The sequence below is a fragment of the Typopeltis vanoorti genome, chromosome 5 (assembly GCF_054136105.1).
Source record: "Typopeltis vanoorti isolate ZY-2024b chromosome 5, IOZ_Tvanoo_1.0, whole genome shotgun sequence".
NCBI classification, from domain to species: domain Eukaryota; kingdom Metazoa; phylum Arthropoda; class Arachnida; order Uropygi; family Thelyphonidae; genus Typopeltis; species Typopeltis vanoorti.
Window position 1 is genome coordinate 35,624,940 of NC_143553.1, and position 19,519 is coordinate 35,644,458.

The window sequence follows — 19,519 nt, forward strand, 5'->3', positions numbered from 1 at the left end:
TATCTTTTTTTTTAACAGCTTGCATCACATCGGTCTTTGCACACTAGTAGTGCCCTCTTCTTTTTATTAGGTCAAACTTTCTATTAAGAAAGTTTTGAGCTTAAGGAAATAAACTTTTAAAGAAAGGAAATGAAAAACTTCATAATGTTTAGTGGCATTAGGATAGTGGTAGAGAAAATGCAATGAAGAAGAGAATAAGATTTTGACCAAAGAGGATTCTGAGTTGGAAATCTCTTATGTAGTATATTAGAGCAAAGATTGCACAAATACCACCTTTGTGATGAAAAGAGTTGGAGCGTGTTATTGGGAAAACTGAGATGGACGGTTCTTGAAGAAGCAGAAATTTGGGTTTTTATCAGGAAAAATACAAAGTCTGAATAAAACATCAGTCTATTTAACCACAATCAACACCTGACATGTAGAGAGAATACTGGTCCAACAAATGGCTTCCTGGTAGAAGATCCCTATGCTCTGCAGCCTGGTTTTGCTCTTCCTAGGAAGATTTGGTCATCAATCAACAGGATCAGAACTAACTAGGGCAGATGTGGCTACCTACTACATAAATGGGGCTGTCAGACCACCCTTATTATGATTGTTCTCCCATGGATCAGATGATTACTTATATTGTGAATGACTGCCCATGGTGCCAATTTCACAGTGATGGTCTACAGGACATCCACATGGTGATGGATGAGGCCTTGAATTGACTTTCCAGACTGAACCTGTAGCTTTTCTGTATTCCTGTGTGCAATGTGGTGTAATGTGGAGGTTGACAGGAAGACATATTTAGTTTGATGTTGCTAAAGGCCCAGAAATGTGGAGGGTGGTGATGAAGAATGTATAAACAGTTTGGATTAGTGAACAAAGGGGGTAATTATTATGCGTGATTTTAATTAAGGTGGTATAGATTGGAATGAAGAGATAGCATTTGGAAATAAGGAAATGAATTTCTCGAGTTTTTGAGAGAGAACTATCTCGGAGGGCATGTGAGGATCAAGAGTTCTAGATCTGATCATTTCTTCATATGCAGACTTTTGTGAGGAAATGATATATGTGGAATTATAAGGCTGGTGATTATGTCAAACTTAGGAGACAGCTTTAAGTTATAATATAATTTTCCATCCTCAGCAAACAACTGAATGTCCCCCTTCAAATCTTCTGCTATATCATTAATATACCAATTAAAGAACAGTCCTAGTACAGAGCTTTGTGGCACCACTAGTTGCCTTCATTCACCTTGATTCCTCTCCACCATACACCATGCTCGGATGTCTATCAGCTTTCTCTTCCCCTTCACACATCAATGCCACCAGCCTTATTTCCATTTGCTCCAACTTATGTAATCATTTTTCCTGTGGGATTCTGTCAAATGCCTTTGCAAAGTCCAGCAGTATCACCTTATAAAATGTGAACAAATTACTGAGGCAGGCCCTACCTTTTACAAAGCCATGCTGCCCCCTATAAAGTAACATATTCCTATCCACCCATTCCTGAATTTTACTTTTAACCAGCTTTTCCAATACTTTAACCACCACTCCAGAGATACTAATAGGTCTGTAATTTTCTACTTCTGTCTTAGAGCCACCTTTTTGTAATTGAATTATCTTATGCTCTTTCCACTCCCCTTGGAACGTTGCCAAGGGTGAGACTTACATTAAACAACTTCATTAGAGGCACCGCCAGTTCACTTGCACATTCTTGTAGAACATGAGCAGACATACTATGCAGGCCCACTGCTGTATTCACATTGATATTTTTCAGTATACTCAGTACTTCTAATTCATTGCTCACATCAGTCTCTGTTACCTCAGTAACTGCAAAGTCACCACCTCAATGATATACCTTTGCAGTGTGATCACTTAGTAACTGAACTAGTTCTTCTGCTTCTGTCATTTTCCTACCATCAGCACTGAGTAAGTTATCTTTCCGTAATCATTCTTTCTCTTACTTGCTATGTAGGGAAAAAAACTTTTGGATTTACTTTGGTCTGCTTAGCTAATTTTCTCTCAAAATCTGATTTAGTCTTCTTTGTCACACTAATTATCCTTCTTGCTTGTGTGTTATATATTGCTCATGGGCATGCTGATTGCTTTGTTGTTTATATTCCTACCACAATGCTTTTTTTATATTGCTAGTAATCCACTTAATCTACTCGTTTTATCTTCCTGCCCCTGGGTATGCACTCTGATATTGCCTTGCTCAAACAATCCTTGCCCACCTCCCATGTATGAATGACACTCATTCCATGTAGTTTCTTACATCATTGCACTGCTCTGAGTTGCCTCCTAAGTTTATTGTAATTCCATATAAACCCTTTCTTGACTGAAATTTCCACATGTTTAGCAACCTCCCAAGACAAGACTGCATGGTCACTTTCCTGATGCTATTACCTGATAAAGATAAAGTTCTGAGAAAATGCAGCAATGAACATATGGTCTAAGTGGCAGAATCATATTAAAAATGATGTTAGGAGGGAACTTGATTGTTAGCACTGAATTGTTAAGAGAGCTAATCTCAAGTAGTATGGTAACTTGAACAGAAATTGGAAAGGAAATGTTAGCAGAACAGGTCTTTGATGCCAGGAGAGCAGGAAAAAGACCCAAATAAAGACCAAGATTGAGAGGTTTGATGCAGCGTGGTTGAACCATGGAATGCATTGCCTGATGGAGTGGTGAGAGCGAGAACGGTCAATGAGTTTAAGGAGTGGTATGATAGACTTTGTGTTTCTTAGGAAGGACCTCCCATGATGAGTCTTTTGACTCCATGGAGGCCTGAATAATAATAATAATAATAATAATAATAATATTAGAAGACTTAACTATAAGATGACAATATTGAAATCCCAACAGATAAACGTATTTGGAAGAAAATTATCAGTAGGAAGTTGTAATAAATTATTCACATGGTACTATCATTATGTCTTGCACACCTAGAGCTGTGCTTCCCAAACTTCTGATGCCAGGGTCCCCTTTGGAAAAATTAAAATATTTCATGCCCCCCCCCCAAAAAAAATCATAATATAGACATATATTATTATAATATGTATTGTATTTATATTCAATACAAAACATACACAGCGAATATTGCAAAAATCAAATGCAAATATTACATTTTTAGCATCTTACATACATTTGACATGGCACATTATCTCATATTTTTATATAGATAGATATCTTGTTATTGTACATTTGCAGTACAAGCACATGAAACGTAAAACAACTAGTAATAAAGAAAGAATTAAAAACATAAAAGAAGTTGAATAACAATTTAATGTGATGGATATGTTTCATTGCTGTTACACCAATATCAGGTGAAATATTTGAAACTGCAATTCTTAGATTTCTGGTTTGAAATGAAACTTATAAGAATAAGCATATATTTACTAATATTCATTAAGCGCCGAAATACGCAGGAAGCAAAATTTGTGAACTCGCACCAATGTGTGATTTTTTCCCATTAAAATATAAAAAATAACAAAAAAGAAATAAATAAAAAATAAATACATTTCTTTTAAGATTAAAAAAAAAACATTTAAAATTTGTTTTCATTATTTCACAGTCCACCCCAACAAAACCTATGGCCCCCCCAAGGGGGCAGCAGCCCACAGTTTGGAAAGCGCTGACCTAGAGAGTACATATCAGGAATTGGATGATGCCAATTATGTATGATAATAGAGTGAGCAAAGTTTGGTGTTTTGGTGAATAAATTTATAAAAGAAATTAGCAAAATTATAAGTCAGAAATTAGTCAAACTACCTAAACTAACTGGTTGCAAGTCTTCAATACAATTTTAATGTACAGATCTGAAAGTTGGTTTAGAAATAACACTTTGTGAAAGAAGACCAAAGATGACTCAGGAGTCTACTGAGATCTTGGTTGTACCTTCTTTGAGTGCCATCTCCTATTGGTGGTCAGTGACCACCTTGGCAAATTTTGAGCGATCCTCAGCCACTCTGAATAGTCTCTCAGAGCTCATGCCAGTTTACTGTCTGTCTGCTAGCCAAGATTTTCTTTGTCTTCCATTTATTTTCTCTTTTATAATCAATTGAAGTATCGCATATTTTTCATTACAAAGTAGGTGACCAATATATGCAGTTTTCCTTCTTTTTATGGTATCTAGAAGTTCACGTGATTTCCCGATTTGTTGCAATACTTCCTGATTGAACGTTTTTGCTGTCCATCGATTTTTAACATTCGTCTGTATAACCACATCTCAAAGACTTCAAGTTTTTTTATTGATGTTGTCTTCAAGGCCCAAGTTTCTGCACCATACAGCAGTACAGACCATACATTGCATTTAACCATGTGTACTCTAATCTCTAAATTTAAATTTGCAGTTATACAGTGTTGATTTCATCAGTAGAAAATTTTTTCTTGCCATTTCAATTCTAACTTTTCTTTCCATTTCTGATTGCATTCTTCATTTAACCAGCATCCGAGATATTAAAACTTTGTCATTCTTTCTATTTGTTTCTCATTTAAAGAAATTGTTGAATTAAGAATCGGTTTCTTGCTTATTACTATGAATTTAGTTTTGGTGATATTTATTGTTAATCCCATTTTTTCACTATCTTCGTTCACTAGTTCCAGAAGATTTTGAAGATCCTGATTATTGTCAGCCAGGAGAGCTGTGTCATTGGCATATCACATTTTAATGATTATTTCACCATTTACAGTAATCCCTTCCTTTTAAGATTTTTTGAAATATGGCTTCTGGGTATATGTTAAAAAGAAGAGGGGACAGCACATATCCATGCCTTACTCCTTGTTTGATGTTAATAGAGTCTGTAATAATGTCATCAATTTGAACAGATACCTTTTGGTTCCAATATAAGTTTTCAATGATCCTGATGTCTTTACCATCTAATACAATTCCTTTTAATAGCGCAATCATTTTAGCATGTTGGACTTTGTCAAATGCTTTCCTGAAGAATGCAAAGCAAATAAATTCTTCCTTGTTTTGGGCACTAAATTTTTGTAATAAGATTTAAGAATAGAAAACAGCCTCTCTCATTCCCAAACTATTTCTAAACCCAAATTGGGTATCATATGGCGTCTTCACATTTTCTGTATATTCTTTTTTGAATTATTTTCAAAAACATTTTGAGAACATGACTCATTAGGCTGATCATTCTATAGTCATTAAAAGTTTTTGCATTTGCATTTTTAGGTAGCTTGATGACGGTTGACTGTAACCAGTCTTGAGGGATTGTGCCTGTATCGTAGATTTTATTAAATAGCTTTACTGATATAGTAATGTTGTCACCTTCTAATAACTTAACTATTTCTGCTGGCATTCTATCAGGGCCTAAGCCCTGGTAGAATACCACCAGAAATAGTACACACATTCTATCTCTGATCTTCTTATCAGTAAAGAGTTCTACATATTTCACCCATTCTTGTATTTTGGATATTATTTTCCCTTTTTGTTTAGGATACATAGTTTTTTTTTTTTCTTAAATATACCTGAGGTCTTTTTCAGCTTTTTTGTGTAGATTAAAACTGTCATGCTTTTCCTGTAGAAGTTCTATTTCTTTACATTTTTCATTCATCTAGATTTCTTTTGCTTTTATCTGGTTTTTAATAATTTTCTGAACCTCTTTATATTTTGTTGGACTATGATTTTTATATGATCTGTGTTGAAGAGATCTACCAGGACACAAGGTATTGGTACATTTCTCAATGAAGACAGATTTTAATTTGTTCCATTATTCATCAACCCTCATGACATCATCATTCTTCATAAGTGCTATCTCTTGATTCAGATCTTGACTCAATTTGTTTCTTATCTCTGAGTTTCTTTAACTTTCCTAGATCAACCCTTTTATATTGATGCTTCTTAAGTATAGCTTTCAGTTTAAGTTTTAACTCTGTCACCAGTAGATTATGATCAAAAGCAATATCTGCACTGGGATAGGTTTTTGTACTCTTTATGGAACTTCGAAATCGTTGATTAATTATTAGCTAAAAATCATTGAGACCAAAGATGACTCAGGAGACTGCTGAGATCTTTGTCGTGCCTTAGAGGGCTTAAATGTGAGATTTAACACAGTTACAGACATGGCAGGTAACATTAATTTAAGAGGAAATTGTTGAAAATTAGCAGTCACATTAATTATCTAATGTTGTCAGTGGCCTGTATAACACTTGTTATACAGCACACAAGGATAGATATCAGGAATTGAACCATATTGAGCCACATGGAACCATATTGAAGATATTCCTTGATAGAGATCACTTGTTGAGCAGATTACTGTATGGTTTTAAGATTAATTTATGACCTGCTTATCTTTTTTTTCTCTGTTCTTACATGTTGTTATTCATTTCAGCATTGAAATTATCCTCTGAATTTTATTTGCAATCTTTGCCACATGATCCCTTAACTTCCTGTCAACTCAGACTCCAAGACCCCTAGCCAATATAATATGCCATTAGATATCTCATTACACCAAAAGTGCATAACTTTACATTTACTAACATAGAGCTGATAGCTTTTTCACATGCCCACATTTCCAGCTTATTCAAATCATTCTGCAAGTACTGCATGCCAGTTACATTCCCACAAATAGTTATCTCCTGTTATATCCTTTCCAATGTCATTAATATAAAGATTAAATCTTCTTCTTCTTCTTCTTCTTCTGCAGCTTGTCTCACTTAAGTGGGGTCACTGTTAATGATGAGTCTCATCCACATCCTCCTGTCTTGGGCTGTCACCACATCCAAGTTCTTCATCCTCAAGTCCTCTTCTGCCAGCTCCCTCCATCTCTTCTTTGGCTGCCCACTCTTCCTCCTTCCTTGTACATCCATTTGCATGACCTTTCTTCCCACATATTTGTCCTCCCTCCTCATCATATGACCAAACCATCTCAACCTTGCCTCCTGTATCTTCGCTTCTAAGTTTGTAACTTTCACTGTTCCCCCTCACATTGTCATTTCTTAGACGATCCTTTCTGGTCACACCGCACATCAATCTAAGCATTCTCATCTCTGCTACCTCCATCCTGCTGATGTTATTTTCCTCAGGACCACAGTTTCCATAGCATACGTTATAGCTGGCCTCACTACTTTCCTATAGATTTTGTCTTTCAGATTGATTGGCACCCTCATTGCATAGCACTCCAGCCGTCTCTCTCCAGTTCCTCTAACCCGCTTGTATCCTGCATCCCACTTCCTTCTCAGCCCCCTCCATCTTCTTCCACTGTTGAACCTAAGTATCTAAAGTCCCTCACATTCCTGATGACATTTCTTTCTAGCTCCAGATCTGTCTCCTAGCTGCTGTCCAATTTGCAACACATATACTCTGTCTTACTTCTGCTCGGTCTCATACCTCTCTCTCTTGCTGCCACTTCTTCTCTTGAATATGCACACAGCAAGATGTCATCTGAATACAACATTGTCCAAGGCGCGTCTTCTCTCGCCTCCTCTATCACCACCTCCATCACAATATTAAACATAATAGTACTTAATGCTGACCCTTGATGCAAACTAACTGTTACTTGAAAACTTTCTGTCTGTCACAGGTCCGAACTCTTGTCTTCACATTTCTGTACATCTCCTGCATCAACCTGACATATTTCTCCGGTACCTTCTTCTCCCTCAGACACCTCCAGACTTCTTGCCTTAGCACTCTATCGTATGCTTTCTCCAGATCAATAAATACCAGATGAAGCTCTCGTTGTTTCTCTCGAAACTTTTCCATCATCTGCCATAACCCAAAGATAGCATCTGTCGTTTATCTACCAGGCATGAAGCCAAATTGTTCCTTTGCAATCTCCACCTCCTTCTTCAATCTTCCATCAAGAACCCTTTCTAGGATTTTCATTGTGTGGGACATCAACTTTATTCCTCTGTAATTCTTAGTCTTGTACATCCCCTTTACCCTTGTAGATGGGGACAAGAGTGCTTTCCCTCCATTCCTCGGGTATATTTTCATGAACAGGTCCCACAGCAGGTCAATTCCCTCTTCCACCAGTGCCTTCCATGCCTCCACTGCAATCCTCTCTGGGCCCACCGATTTTCCATTCTTCATCCTCTTTACTTCCACTCTACTGATGTTCTGCATCATCCCCTCAGAAGGCTGCCCATCTTCTCTGTGAGTCCTCACATTTTCCTCATTCAAAAGTCCCTTAAAGTATATTCTCCATCTGTTTCTTATAAAATATAAAGATTAAATAACAAAAAAAAAATAAATAAATAAAAGTCAAGGAATGATCCCTGGGATATTCCACTAGTTTAAATCTTGTAGACTTCCACCTTTCACACACTGATTTAGTTAAGAAAAATGTTGTAACATCCCATTTAGGAAGTATGGAATCCAATTTTTGTAGTATTTTTTAAAAGCACTTGCAGGTGATATGCGGACATTGGTTTGAGAATCCCTGTTTCAATCACTATAACTACATTTTCATTCATTATAATTACTTTCCACTTATTAAATGACTGCTGGTTTTGGACACTGAAATAACATCTTGGTAGTTTCCACTTCCTGACTTGATGTGATTCCAGTAATAGATGGAACTTGGTTAACACTATGCAAGCTAGCAGGTGGAAACCATCTAAGATATTATTTTGGTGTCAGATGGCATTAATCATTTCATTATCAATGTCTAGCTTATTGATATCTGTACTAACCTGATAAAAGGTTAGTACAAACTAGCTGAATGTAATATCCAGCTACATATGCATACAATAAAATTTGTTCTGATCTTTCTTCTGATAATAGTTTTCTCCTTTTATTTATTTATTTTTATATGTATTCTTTAGCTGAGCAAATTTCTTGAAGTAGAGAGAAAAAAATATACTGTTTATCCTCCAGAAGATAAGGTTTATTCCTGGACACAGGCTTGTAGTATTTATGAGGTAATTATTTTTGAATAATCACAAGAGTAATTTCTACTATTTTATTATGCTATCAGTATCAAGTATTCCATTTAGGAGGATGAGATACTGTGTGTGTGTGTGTGTGTGTGTGTGTGGAGGGAAGATTTTAGTATAGTTATAGTGGATTTCTTTTTTCCTTGTAGTTAGTTTTATATTATAATTTTGCTCATATAGTTATTTGACATACAGTAATATGTCAAATTATCCATTGTTCATCATAGTGTAAGTTGGTTAGAAAGATCTGGGTCCAAATCCTGTCTAGGGTCCTGACAAACCTTTATAAAAAATTTTCATCTGAAGATGAATTTTTTTTTTATATTAGCATTAACTGCACACACTCCAACTACGTGCAGATAAATTATTAAGGAGAAAAAATAATCTGTTAAGGTTCTTTTTTGAATTCTTTCAGGTGACAAACAATATGAGGGTGGATTTACTGAAGAATAGATGGAATGAAGGAAGATGATGAGAAGCTGGTTCGATAAATATGTTGTTGAAAACTGTGTGTGTGGATGAGTGACTACTCATGTTCTTACTTGATTAGAGGAAAGCAGAGGAATGATAGCGGTCAGTTTGGTGGAGCATCACCCATGAAAGTATCTCTTTGGATTACACTAACACTGTATTAAATTCAAATCCAGTTGGATTTAATAAAGTGTTAGGAAGTCAGCAGGAGAGAAGTATTTTGAATGAAAAAGAATACCAAGTTTTATTGGAGGCTATGGATGTTATGTGTTTATTCCAGGATAAGCTAGGTGTGAACAAAAGTAAGAGGGAGTTAAGTAGGATTTCATTTCATTTTATACCCCCCCCCCTCCTCCTTTCAGGAAATAAGACATGTTTTGAGAGCATTAAAATTTATTAGATTATCTCCACTCAACATGTGGAGAAAAACCTTAAAACCCTGGTCTTCTCCACAGACAAGGGTTTTAAGACACTAGTTGTGGAAGGTTATGAACTTGAATCATTTGAGAGCACTATTAGGTCTTTCAAAAGAAGTAAAAACAATACTATCATCAGCAAAACGAGATAGCATTTGAAATTAGAGAGAGGAGGTCATTAATGTCTAGGAAAAAAGGTGTGAGTGAGCATAGTTCCCTAAATTACCCCAGCATTTTGAAGCAATCTGAAAGGAAGCCTTCTACCCCCCCCCCCCCCCCCCCACACACACACACAATGAATGAACAGAGAGGTAGTTGCCAATCCAGTTGCAAAGGGGGAGGAGAAAGACAAGATTTTTTTTTTTTTTTTTTTTTTTTTTTTTTTTTTTTTTGTTAGAAAGCCTTGATGCCACATAATCATGTGCCTTGGAAATATGAAGAGCAATCATGTGAGTACCTCCAAATGTTTCCATGGCCTATATCAGGGATGGGGAACCCTTCGCACGGCAACAACTTTTTTTGGCACGCAGTCCAGGGCTCGCCTTAAAAATAATTAAATAAATACACATCTCACATCTTTACTGAGTTGTATATTTTAACTTAATAGAATTTTATTAAGTAGAGTGATGGCAAATAAAAATGCAATAAAGAAACAAACACTATCAACTTATTATTTATCAACACTATCAACTTATTGTTTTATTACATATTAGTAATAATAAGTAATAAAAAAGAAAACAAACATTCCCAATTCCAAGCCATCAATCTGAGTTTTGTCCTGTTCAGTTGTTGCATCATTCACCAGACGTGGTGTGACTCCTTTATCATCATTTTATATATTTTTTTGTTTCGTTTTTTCGGTTTTCTGAAGTGTGGATATATGTGGATTTAATTAAATTATTAAAAATCATTAAATTAAGTCATTAAAATATGGATTGGAAATATTTATTGTCAATTTAATCTCACAACCACCAGCAAAGAAACATGAAGAGGATATTAGAAAACTTAAAGAATACTGGACTGAAAAATTTGGTGCGATTCTTCTTCTTATGGTGCCATCTTCTATCGAAGATCAGCGACCATCTTCACGAACAATGATTAAGAAAGAAAATAAAGCATTATGCATTTTATGTTCTGAATCAGTTGTTTGTAGGACAACTTCTGTAAAGAGACATTTTGAAACAGTTCATAAGAACTTAAGCAGTAAAAGTGCATAAGAACAAAGAGAATTAATTTCTCGTTAACTGAACAAGACACAAGAACAGTTCGATACTTTGAAAGTTATTTCAGGTAGGCCTAATTCCAACTTAGTTGCTGCTAGTTTTGATGTTTCAAAAGTTATTGCCCAACATGGAAAACCATTCAGTGATGGGGAGTATATTAAAGAAACATGGCTAGAATGTTCTCCTTTCCTTTTTGACAATCTTTCAGAAAAGGCAAAAATTATTGAGTGCATTAAAGATTTGGCTGTGAATAGAAAAACAGTTAAGGTTAGGATACTTAATGTAGAAACGAATACAGCAGAACAATTAACAAAACATTTGGCTTCATATAAGTTCTTTTCTATTTATATAAATTAAAGATGCCAAGAAACTTGGTTTAATCCTTTATTAAATATATCCAAGTTTAAGCAACGAAGTTTGTGACTGAAGTATTTTCAGGACAGGGCAACTTGTATATAAAAGCTAATGACTTCACATCACTTGCCTTAGTATCCCATGATGTAAGCACATATTCTTATGGACATGTATAATGCTATGCATTATGGTAAGGGTCATTACTCTTACCATAATGCAGAGGTGATACTGAGGTTGAAGTAATGCAGAAGTCATATTTTCATATACGAGTAGCAAAAAAGTGTTGCACCTTATTATTAAAATACTCTGGATTAGAGAAAAGAGATCTTTTTATTTGTGTTGATGAGAACACAGACATTATATCATCAGCTAGGCTAGCAATCTTTGCTCGATTTTGTAGGGGTGACGAAGAGATGATTTATGTTGTAACACTACCTGAGCATGCTACTGGGGTTGAAATATGTAAAGGCAGTTATGAATTATCTATTCAGCAAATTGATATTTCAAAAGTGGTATCTGTCACAGCAGATGGTGCACCCAGCATGATTGGTAAGGAAGCAGGATTTGTAAATCTGTTTACAAAACATGTTGGTCATCCACTGATAAGTTTTCATTGCACCATACATGAGACTTTATGTGCAAAAGCTGGCCTCAAGGAACTTCAAGAAGTGATGCAAACAGTAACTGAGGTTGTTAATTACATTTCTGCATACGCTTTGAATAAAAGACAATTTCAGAATCTGTTGAATTGAGAGCATTCAACAAATCATTTCAGAACAAATCGAGGTCTTGTTCTGAAATGATTTGTTGAATGCTCTCAAAAAGAGATAAATCTCTTTTTGACTAATCAAATGTCTTATAAAGAAATGTTTCATTGTTTGTAAACTGATGTTTTTTGCAGATTTTTGCGAACATTTAAATGACTTGAAACCTTAAACTGCAGGTCTCGCATAAGACTTGATGTTATGTTTGATGATAAAGACATTTGAAATTAAACTAGGAGTTTTATAAGACGGATGTAGACAGTGAGAGATTTAGATATTTTCCAAACTTAAAGAAAGACATCATGATCTCTAAAAGTAATTCAAAACAGACCTTCAATATCTTCAAAAGCTATTTTTAAATGTCATTGTGTCAACTGTTGAGCATTTTTTCCCTAAGATTTGTTAAGTTCAGAGAATTAGAAGAGACTGCAAACTTCATTAAGTTTCCAGACACTATTAAATTGGATCAATTAGACTTCCAGATGCTTTCATGGATAAATATGGATGATTTTCAAATGCAGTTGATTGATTTTCAAAGTAGTTCAATTTGGGGGCAGAAATTTGTTGACCTCAAAGTTGATTGACTTGGAAAATATTGAAAAGGAGTGATTAGACTGGATTACACCTAACAGAAGTTCAGAAAACAAGGTACTAAGGACTTGGAATTCTAGCAACTTTTGTATGTTTAAAAACCCTTGCAACAGCATTACTATCCATTTTTACATCTACATATTCTAGTGAATTATTGTTTTCAGTGATGAACTTTGTTACGTCTCATAATAGGAGTAGCCTTACAGATGAAACTAGTAGCACATGCATATCGCTAAAGGTTACAAAATATAAACCTGATATAAATTATCTGTCATCAGTGATGCAGCCGCAGAAGTTTTGATTTGATGTTTTCTGCTAAAAAACGGTAAAGATTAAATTTTGTTTAATTTGTTAGGTAGATAAAATAACATTTTATTTTATCTGTAATTTTTATGTATTACTTGTAAGGGATTAAGAATTAATAAAAGAATATCTTTAATTTTATTTTCTTTTTATTGTTCTTTAGTCAAGTGAAACAATTGAGATTGTGCACTGTAATTTGGAAAAATTTGAAAAAAGAAACTTGTTTTTTTTTCTACATTTTTTAAATATCCACTCTATCAACTGGGTAGAAAGACTTAAGTAAAAAATTCTGTCACTAATTTTTATATTCATTCAATCTTACATGACTTATAATAATCACTCTTACAATATTCTTTGATTTTACTGCTGTGGTGTCATTTTTGATTATTTGAAAAGGTCCTCCCAATACTTAAGACTCCAAATAATGTTCCCCAAAATTTCGGTTGGCATGTGAAAAAAATTTGAATCACAGATTTGCTGATTTTTGGCACACACACTTAAAAAGGTTGCCCACCCCCTGACCTTTATCCAAAAGTGGGTAAAGTAAGCAAGGATTGTCTGTTGTTGAATGAGATTAGCAGAATCCATATTAGTGATACTAATTAACTGACAACTATTCAAATAGTGATGAAGCCAGTTGTTGATGACCTTTTGCATCATTTTCAAGAGCATTGAGGTGAGGGCAGTGGGAAAATTACATTCATTTTTGGGATAGGTCAGATTAAAGGCTTTGCTTCCCTGCTGTTGGATAAATGCCAGATGAGTACAGCTGCTTTCATAGGCAATATAAGATGGGTGTTAATTCTGCAAGTTTGTAGCAAAGTTGGAAGGATACCATGTGGACAAGGGGACTTACTAATATCAAGATTGAGGATTTTTCTATGTCCTGGTGCAAGATCACAGGAGGCACTTTGCCTTGAGCATATATATAATAATTGGAACAAAATGCTGATGTCAAGGTCTGTTTTATCTTTGAGTGATGTCATGTGTGTGATCTGTGGAATATGAGAGAGGTGAAAAGGAGGAAATTATACCCAGCAGCTTTGACTAGGGACCAGACAGCTCAACAACTACTTGTCTGAGTATTTAGGCTTTAAGTGCTGGTTTATGCTTATGAATAAATATAGCACAGAGAAATAATTAAACACCAGTTTAATAGATCCTATATTTTGACTGTCACAAACATAATCAGGGATGCAATCTTAAAATTGTAAAATCATGCACATAAAACAAATGGAAAAAGATTGACTAGAAGTTCTTCTATGAGGGGACCCTCTAGGGGTGCTGTTAGCTATCCCTAGTTATTGGTGGGATGCCTAAGAATTAGTTTCCCAAATCGTGGGAAATTTAACACACCCATATTTATTTAGATTAGTTTTTTTTTTTTTAAATCTGCTGCCGATTCTAAAAAAAATAGTGTCAAGTTTGTATTTGTTGTGATGAAGCATAATTTCTTTGCTGTTTATACATGGACTTTGATTAATTTTCTGTGATAAAGGGGTATCATATTGTCAAGTTTTGGATCCAAAAAATAGTTTTATATTAATTTGATAATATAAAATAAATAAAATGTTGTGGTTTATCTTGCATATACATTTTTTGTTTAGTCTTGCATCTGTATTTATTTGGTCTTGAATCAATCATTTCTTGAATTCTAAAATTGAGTAAAAGTTATTGCCTGAGTAAGAAATTATCTGTTGTGATTTTCCTTACTACTGAATATAAATACAGATGTGTTAATATTAAATTGATGCATCAAATGTGTTCATGTCGATATGAACACATTTGATGTAGAACTTGTACTCATTTGTCTTTCTGATGTTGAGTCTCATTCAAACTTTCTACACATAAGAGATACTTTAAAACAATACACATTACAAACAAGCCACAATTTATGTAACTCCCACCCATGAAAGGCTTATCTGTAAGTGTATAGTACATTCGTACTGTGGGTAGGCTAAGGATTTTTTCCCTCCATTTTTATTGCTTTTATATATACAGTGGATTCTTCTTAACGGGAAATATTGGGACTAGAACGCTTTGTCCCAATTATGCAAACTTTTATGGAAAAAGCTAAAATATCACAAAAAGTTGAAAATAGACAAATTTGAGTATACCTTTTGTTAACCATAAACATTTTTTTATTTAAAAAAAAAACAGGAACAATGAAACTTGTCAGTATCCTCAAAGAGGTTAATTATATGTAGATATCTATCAAAGAAGCATATTTTCTCTGACAATTATTTTATTTTGGAAAAATTTATCAGATAAAGGACTGCTTCATTGCATAAAATAGTGTAATACCCATAAATATCCTGGCTTCCTGGTTAGTCACTCGCTCATGTTCCTTATCTCTTTCCTTATCTTCTGGTGTTTAGGTGTTTTGTTGCAATTTGTTTAACAATTTCATCCTCACAATCTCCATTTTTGTTGTAATATTGAAGGCTATTTTTAATGCACTGAAACTCTTCGTAGCTTCTGATGTGTTGCAGTTCCAAAATGATTTCATTTCATTATCAGTCACATCTGGCATTTTCTGGTCTGAATTCTTAAAACCACAATGAGCAAAGCAGTTTTGCTGCTTATTTTTTGCCAACTATTTGCAACAAATTGTACTGCTTGTAAAATGTGCTGATTTCTTTGGCTGTTGAAGTTGACATCAGTAGATTGTCTTCACTTGTTTCAAGGATGTAGTGTACCAACCTTCCACGATACATCTTCAAATTTTTATGATTCCCATGTCCAGTGGCTGTACCAGAAATGTGGTGTTAGTAGGAAGAATTTCAAGTTGAATGTTTTTCAAACAATTTAATTGAGGGTGTGCTGCACAGTTGTCCAAAAGCAGAATAATTTTCTTGAATTTTGTTGCAATTCTACATCCCAACTCATTAGCCAATTCTGAAAAATAACAAGTCATCCATGCATTCTTGTTGGCATAACACAGAACTAGCAAACTCTCCATTCTAAGCCCTTTAAAGCATAGAGGCTTGACTTTTTTCCAGTAACCAGCAGCTTCCTTTTCTTGCTTCCCGAAATGTTACAGCAGCACAAAACAGTAACATTATCCATTACTTTTTTTTGAACCTGACAGCGCTGCAGGTTTATAGCTCATGGAACAGTCTGGTGTAGTACAGTAAAACATCTGTTTTGTCAGCATCATAGATTTCATCAGGACTAAACTTTTGCAGCAATTTGGGTAGTTTAGTTGATTTCCACTGTTCATTGCCTGCAGTATCAGCACTATTCTTCTCACCATGTTCAACAATTGCAAAAAATACCTTCTTAAATTTTATTTCATGTCTGATTTTCCATCATGACAACCAACTATCTATAACTTTAAAGCTCACATGGTCCAGCTTTCTAGCTAACCCTTCTGATTTTTTTAGCATTGGACCATTAACATGCACACCTCGTTCAGTTACAATGCCGAACCATTGATTGAGAGCCTCCTCAATGTCTGGACCTGTTGTCCATCACGTGATGCCCATTCTTCTCGCAATTTGTCTTGCTGGTCTAACAAGCACAGTTGTAGATTTTGGGACATTGGTTATCTCTCTCTGCCAGCTAACGATGACTGGTGTTAAACGATCGACTTTTTTATTTTGCTAAGTAAGGCAATTTTATCTGCTAATGTTAGATCTTGACATGGGCCTTAAATTAAATTGCTACACTGTTTGTTACACTTTTTACTAAAAAAATTAGCACACACCTGTTTTAATCAAAAGTACACTACCTAGAAGTCTCTGAAGTATAATCGTTTGTCAAAATATGCACATCCTCTATGTCCTATATTCCAGTGCTGGCTGATAGCAATACTCTCTCTCTATGCAACTCACTACATGTGCACAATAAAGTGGCAAGGTGGCCGATTATATTCTCAATTTGTTTTCTGTTTTTCAATATTTGTCTTAAATAAATGGCTATCCTGATTAACGATAAATGTCTCAATTAACTGGAATCTGTATTTCAGACCAAACATCGAATTTTTACAATCCACTTCAGGCCTCCAATATGAAGGGTGGCTACACTGGACACTGAAGTTCATCCCCAACCTAAAGACATTTACAAACATCCATGCCCACAGCAGGATTCAAACCTACAGTTGGTTGGAGATTAGATACGCTAACCACTCAGCCAACCAGGTTGCTTGATCTACCTCTCTGTTGTCATTCTTTTTTTTGTTGCCAATCTTTCTGATGTCTGCTTCTACTGCTGATGCACTGCTCCTGACATTTGTGAAAACACTACTCTGCTTATGCATGATCTTCAGAAATGTTAGTGGCCACCTTAAAAATTCAGTTGGTTTCTGGTTCAAACACAAACTTTAAGCATCACATGACCATTTGATCACTGTGTGGCCTGATACCTGTAAGAAAAATTTAATTATCAGTCAATATTTGTTGCTTATTTAAAACCAATGCCTCTGTCATTGTTTTTAAATTTGTTCATAAGAATTGATGACATTGGCTTTGAACATCTCTGCATGTCAGTCCTGACCAATAAAACCAATCCACTTGCTGTCTTACTTCTGAACAGGTTACCAGAAGTTTCTATGCTAATAAGCATTCAGTATTTTCACATTCAGTATGCTACACCTGCACACCTGTACTGTTATGTTGACAATACAAAATTACATTCATGTATAAAATAACTCAAACCACCTGTCTCACATATAATTTTTTTAGGTATTATTTCTGGGAAAATTCCCATGTTACTCTTCTAAAATAAACTATTATTTTAATGGCTAATATAGCCTACCTTCGTTTAGGCGTGCACCTTTTTTTTACAATGTTATTGGCTCTTTACCCAAATCTTAGGGCATTACTGAAGTGTTATAAAACTAATATATGAAGAATAAAATAGGAGGAAAATTTGGACATACTTTTTTGGATGTTGATTTCTGTCTCCTTATCCTGGTGATGTGCTTAACAGCACATCGCCGGGATAATGTTAAGCTGTTAAAGGAAGGGGGGGTTAAAGTAATGTGGGAGAATTATTTGAAAAAACCCAGGGTTTTTATACGTATAATATTATTATTAAGGGTGGGTAGAGAGCATTTGGGAGGGGTGGGCGTGAGAGAAGAATCTGAAGACAAATTATTTTTTGGGGAAGAGGAGGGATTTAAGGGAAAGAGTCAGGGGTGGGAGTAACTGGGTGTGAGTCGTTTCGACAGGCATTGTCTTTGGAACTCATGGGGGGAGTGGATGCCATGTTATGTCGGTTAGGTGTTTCTGTCTTTGATGTATTTGTGTTGTCTCCTATTGGTCGGAGTTGTGACCTAATTTTTATGTTATGGAGCTTCCAACTCTAGAGATTATGTGGGGGTCGGTGAATGTTTATTGAGTTTTCGTCACATTTTATGGCTATCGTTTCTGATATTCTAAGCATTGTTTTGTTGTCTTGTATGTCTAATATTATGGCCTTGTCAATTTGCGAGGTATGTTTTTGTTCAAGGACGTGGACTGCCATTTCAGTTTTTCCTGTATCCTGTTTTTCTTTTTGTTGTTGTGTTTTTTTATTGTTAAATGTTCTGGAACATCCCTATTCCAGAACATTCTTATATTAGTTTTATAGCACTTCAGTAATGCCCTAAGATTTGGGTAAAGAGCCAGTGACATTGTTAAAAAAAGGTGCACTCCTAAATGAAAGTAGGCTATATTAGCCATTCAAATAATAGTTAATTTTAGAGGAGTAACATGGGAATCTCCCAGAAATAATATATAAAAAAAAATATATGTGAGACAGGTGGTTTGAGATATTTTATACATGAATATAATTTTGTATTGTCACCATAACAGGGGTACAGGTGTCCATGTGTAGCATACTGAATGTGAAAATACCGAATGCTTATTAGCAGAGAAACTTCTGGTAGCCTGTTCAGCAGTAAGACAGCAAGTGGATTGATTTTATTGATCAGGACTGACATGTTGAGATGTTCAAAGCCAATGTCATAATTCTTATCAGTTTATATTATGGCTAAAAGGAATTTCTTGGGTAGGATCACACTACATTGTTTTGGAACACAAATGTCATAGATCTTAAGTCTAGGATCCTGATATGCAGTAGTTTGGAAATCACTACTCGGGATATTATGTAATAACATAAAGAGTAGTGTTAGGACCTTCAACAATAAATGCATTTAAATTTTATTCAGTAGATAAAAGGTACGTATTCTTTCATGAAATATCTTTGGAAATATATTTAATGATTAATTTATGTTAGGGCAGATCATAGAAAAAAATGATAAGGTTTCAGTGAAGTAAAAATAAAACTCAAGGAATAAATTCTGTATTTATTTTGACAAATGTTAAATTTTTTTTTAAAAATTTTAAATATAATATTCAACCTATATAGTATTTATTATTAAAAAGATGCTGTAGGCATTTTTGTTTCTTCGTTCTGTAGTAACTTATTCTTATATTTCATAGATCAAAGTTGTCATACTAGGCCAGGATCCTTATCATGGACCTAACCAAGCTCATGGTATGATTATTGTATCTTTTATGAAAAATCACTTTTGAAAT

At 34.8% G+C, this 19,519-nt stretch overlaps 1 protein-coding gene across 2 annotated transcripts in view; it reads left to right on the forward strand.

Moving 5' to 3' along the window:
* LOC150106316 (uncharacterized) overlaps positions 1-19,519 on the forward strand; it is a 129,072-nt gene that overhangs the window by 27,047 nt on the left and 82,506 nt on the right. For both annotated transcript variants that reach the window (XM_090392356.1, XM_090392355.1), the window contains exons 3-4: positions 8,763-8,858; positions 19,424-19,478. In XM_090392356.1, coding sequence (XP_090248482.1) covers positions 8,763-8,858; positions 19,424-19,478 — 151 coding nt within the window. The remainder of the gene's footprint in view (positions 1-8,762; positions 8,859-19,423; positions 19,479-19,519) is intronic.